Raw genomic sequence first — 4,713 nt, 5'->3', positions numbered from 1 at the left:
GACACACCCGAGTGCCCGCCGAGTGCGCGACACACCCTGGTGTGCCCGCCGAGTGCGTGACACACCCCGTGTCCCCGTCGAGTGCGCGACACACCCTGCTGTGTCCGCCGAGTGTGCGACACACCCCGTGTGCCCGCCGAGTGCGCGACACACCCCGTGTGCCCGCCGAGTGCGCGACACATCCCGTGTGCCCGCCGAGTGCGCGACACACCCTGGTGTGTCCGCCGAATGCGCGACACACCCCGTGTGCCCGCCGAGTGCGCGACACACTCCGTGTGCCCGCTGAGTGCGTTATAACCCGTCGCAGGATACACCAACACAAGCCGCACCAGGGCACTACACGTCACATGTGTTTAATCCACCAGGTGTTCACTAAACGCCTAACCACCGGGAGAGAGAGAGATCTGACGAGGAACGAGAAAGAGAGATTCAACACTTACCAGTGGAGAGAGAGAGAGAGGACTCGCGACAAAGACGACTCCCTGGCGGGATCCCGCGTCTGGTGAGCCGTGGCACCTGTCTCACTGAGTTTCGGAACTCTGCTGGGCAGGCACGCTCCGTTGCTGTTCTCGTGGGGCGCTCCTGGCGGTAGTTACGAACACACAGACGTACGCACGTCTCACGTCGCTCTCCCAGTGTGAAGTTCACACTCCGCTCTGCCTCGTCCGCCACTCACTGGTCTGAAGCCTCCGCCCAGCTCAGCCTTGTGCAGTGTTGCCACGCGTAGGGGAAAATCCCTACGGTAGGGGATTTCAGGGCTTTGTAGGGAGTAGGGGGCACCTACGGTGAAAATCGTTGTTTCGTAGGGGAACGTAGGGGAAAAATTCAGAGAGACAGACAGACAGACAAATTTACAAATATAATATTGCACACATGAAATGTCGTGCAAGTTGCTGAGAGAGAGAGAGAGAGAGAGAGAGAGAGAGAGAGAGAGATGGTGGGAGGGAGAGGGATACGTTGGTCATTCTTGTTCGAGACGTGAATTTGTTAACCCCGTTACTATAGATTCCTTTGATTTTTACCAAATTATGGGACTGATTCGTAACAAAAACTTTGTCATGAATAGTCTAACATTTAAACGTATTTGTATTTTTATTAAAATAACACATATTAACAACGTAGACTAAGTGATGATGTTTTATAGTACGTGAAAACTTCGTAGCATACACGTATGAATTCTGTTTGTAGTCTGTCTGGCCGGGCCGACAGCCGCCTAACTTACAGTCTTACACAGTTGACCAGTTGCCTGCGGCAAGTCAGTTATACAGCACTAACGCTGACTTCAGACACGCGGCGCGGCCACTTGAATTGTGTCATTGATATTGTGTTACTGACCTCAAAAGGAATAATAATCACTGATCATGCCTAAAGTTGAAAAGAATTATCGCTCTCAAAGATACAGGGCGGAGTGGGAAAAAGAGAGTTGGGCCTCAGGATGGCTCACTGCTGGAAAAACTGGTGGAAAAGCTCATTGTAAAGTGTGTGATAAGGAGCTTGTGGCAGGAAATCTGAGCTTACTGGTCACACAAAATCGTCTACTCATATAAGACTTGCTAAGCAAATTAAGTCAAATGAACGGATGACCATGTTTGTGGAATCTAAAGATGAAAAAAGGATTAAAGCAGAATTAAATGTTGTGGCAATGGTGGCCCGAAAGAATTTGTCTTTCAACTGTCTTGATGACATGGTGAGTACACTCCATTTTGTGGCAGATGACTCAAAAGCAATCAACAGTATGACTTGTAACAGAACCAAGGGAACATATCTTTTGACAGAATGTTTATCACCATATGCACACGAAAAGCTCATGCAGGAAGTTGCTTTGTCTGGTGGATTTTCAGTGCTGTGTGATAAAGCAACAGATCTCACAATGAACAAAACATTTTGTGTCAATATGAGATTTTTGAAAAGTGACACCTATGAACCAGTTACACGTTTCTACCGCCTGCTCCCTGTAAATGATGGCAGTGCAGAAGGCCTGTTTGAGCTGCTGAAAGAAACCTTAGAAGGAGATGGCATTGGGTGGGACAAAGTGATTGGTTATGCCTCTGATGGAGAAAATCTGATGCAGGGAGATAAAATTCACTGCTAACCAAGTTACAAGATGTCGTGCCAGATTTATTTGTTGTGAAATGCTTTTGTCACACATTCCATTTAGTTGCTGGCCATGCTTGTGAAGCTTTGTCAGCAACGGCAGAGCAGCTCATACATGACATCTATAACTATTTCAAATTATCACCTAATCGTCAAAAGAGTTATGAAGAGTTTCAACACTTCGCTGAGTGTGATCCACATAAACTGTTGAAACCTTGTCAGACAAGGTGGCTGTCGATCTCACAATGCGTAGAACGCATCCTTGCACAGTGGTCTGCACTGGAGTTGTATTTCACAGCAGAGGCTCATGACATGAAAACCTTGCAGGCGGACAAAATACTACGAACCTTGAAGAATCCCTATGTCAAAGCCACCCTGGAATTCACAAGCTTTGTTCTTGGCGATCTTGTTGGCTTGAACAAACTTTTTCAGTCTAATAGCTTTAAGTTACATATGCTGCTACCAGAGACTGAAAGAGTTCTTCGAATGTTTATTCTGAATTTCATGAAAAGAGAATTTGTTACCTACAAGCTTCCAGCTATTGAAGATCAAACAAAATGGCTGCCAGTAGATAAAGTATACCCTGGTATACTTGCTAGTGAAACGTTAACAAAAATGAAGCCGCATGAAAAGGAGAGCTTTCTTTCACGGTGCAGAGACTGGTATAAAATTGCATGCTGCCAAATACTGAAAAGGATTGATCTGTCGGATCCAGTGCTTGTGGGACTGAAAGATGTAAATCATGAAAGAATTCTAAAGGACAAAGCTGACGTAGGCTCTGCAGCAGTGTTGTATCGGAAGTTACCGCGTCTTCTTCCTGAAGTTGACGTGCAAACCATCGACAGACAGTGGAGATCTATTCTTGTTGATGAAGAAGTCAGAAAAAGTGCTTGGGAAAACAAAACTATTGTGGAATTCTGGAAGCATATGAGAGATGTACCTTCATATGAGAAAATAGCAACTTTCATGCTCAAACTAACAGCTTTGCCGCAAAGCACAGCAGAGGTTGAGAGAACATTTTCAAAACTCAATAACAATAAAACAAAGCTGCGAAATAAACTGTCTGTAAAGACATTGGAATCAATTATCAAAACTTCTGAAAGCTTTCCCTCAACCTTTGATATGACATCGTCTTTGGTTAAGCACTATTCATGTGCAAGGTCTAGATACTTTGCAAAATACACTGAAAATGAAAATAATTACGTTCTTGCTGATTAGAGCCAATTAAACCATCCTTCTAGAAAGTCCAGAGGCAGTATCGAGAATGTAAGTATAATTTAATAACCTTTGTTTATTATATTGTATATATAATTCTATAGACTCTACTTCTCTCTCTCTCTCTCTCTCTCTCTCTCTCTCTCTCTCTCTCTCTCTCTCTCTCTCTCTCTCTCTATATATATATATATATATATATATATATATATATATGATGCATAAGTTTTTTTTCCGTGTAGGGGAATGTAGGGGAAAATTCCCGTGGATGTAGGTAGCCACAGTCACCAAGGCGTGGCAACACTGGCCTTGTGTACTCGCTCCTGGTTGTCCCTACGTATCGACTGTAACCGCCGTCATGTGGCGGTTGTGATGATAATGATGATGATCAGGAAAATGAGACCCTCACGTCGACGCAATCTGTATATTTGGTCGATACTAAGAAACAAAGTATGTATCTTAACAAGAGATTAGTCGAATAATAACACTCACGCCTCTCCAGTGGGAACGAGAGAGAGGTGAGCCCTTCTCTTGAATGAAGGTCGAACTCATTCTCCCTCATTCTTCACCATCCGAGACTGAACATTTAAATGATAGCAGACAACAGATATACATTTAATACATACATATTACATATAAGCGCTCCGTCAGAAGCTGTGTGTGCCGAAGGCGCCTTAATTCAGTATAATAAGCACTATTTCTGAACTGTAACGATAATTATACTATTTCAATGAACTTTTACTTACGTGTTAGGGGTCTGGGTGTCTTAGGAACGCAAACAGCGGTGAATATTCTCCACCAGATGAGAGGCTTCAAAGCACGTCCTCTCCTCTTGGACCTGAGGTGTATTCTCCTGGCGAGTGTCCTGGTGTGGTTGAAGAAGAAACACTGGGGGCCTTTCCCTGTGTTTATTTGTAAGATACAAAAGCTTGGAGACTTGGTAGCGAGTAGACATGAGGAGGCTTGTAGAAGTTGCCGGCGGCTAGAGTGAGACTTGTAGTCAGTAGCGAGCAGAATGAGGCTTGTAGCAAGCGTGATGATGTAGAATTACAGTCTAGACAAATGGAGTAACAGTGTCGACTGTAGACTGTAGAGGTAGACTGGCTGTGCAGGATAGGAAGACAAAGAAGGCAAGCGGATTGCCAGGCGGAACGTAAGCCGTGAACCTCTCCCCGAAGCTACGTTAAGAACTTAAGGCCCTATCACACTGGCCTATGATACGCGGAACCAGGAACATCCGCTCTAGATAGCTGGAACTTGCCCGGGATTAGCGGAACCAAGTTGGGATGGCTTCATATCCATCCCGGTTCTCCGTATGCTATCCCAATGGAAAAGTAAACATGATATATGTGATAAAAACCTTTCATTTGAACTAAAAAGAATGTGACTAAATTTTTCATATTGGAA

The 4,713-nt window shown here is 44.7% G+C and overlaps 1 protein-coding gene across 1 annotated transcript; it reads left to right on the top strand.

Annotated features, from left to right (window-relative positions):
- The first annotated feature begins 1,508 nt into the window (after positions 1 to 1,508).
- LOC123500041 lies at positions 1,509 to 3,610 on the top strand. Its single transcript, XM_045248662.1, has 2 exons — positions 1,509 to 3,360; positions 3,549 to 3,610. Exon 1 carries the CDS (start codon positions 2,407 to 2,409, stop codon positions 3,310 to 3,312), a length of 906 nt encoding a protein of 301 aa, XP_045104597.1. The 5' UTR covers positions 1,509 to 2,406; the 3' UTR covers positions 3,313 to 3,360; positions 3,549 to 3,610.
- The last annotated feature ends 1,103 nt before the right edge of the window (positions 3,611 to 4,713 follow it).

This window comes from Portunus trituberculatus, chromosome 50, assembly GCF_017591435.1.
Source record: "Portunus trituberculatus isolate SZX2019 chromosome 50, ASM1759143v1, whole genome shotgun sequence".
NCBI lineage: Eukaryota > Metazoa > Arthropoda > Malacostraca > Decapoda > Portunidae > Portunus > Portunus trituberculatus.
The sequence above is the reverse complement of the archived record's forward strand: the minus strand, read 5'-3'. Positions and strand labels throughout refer to the sequence as shown.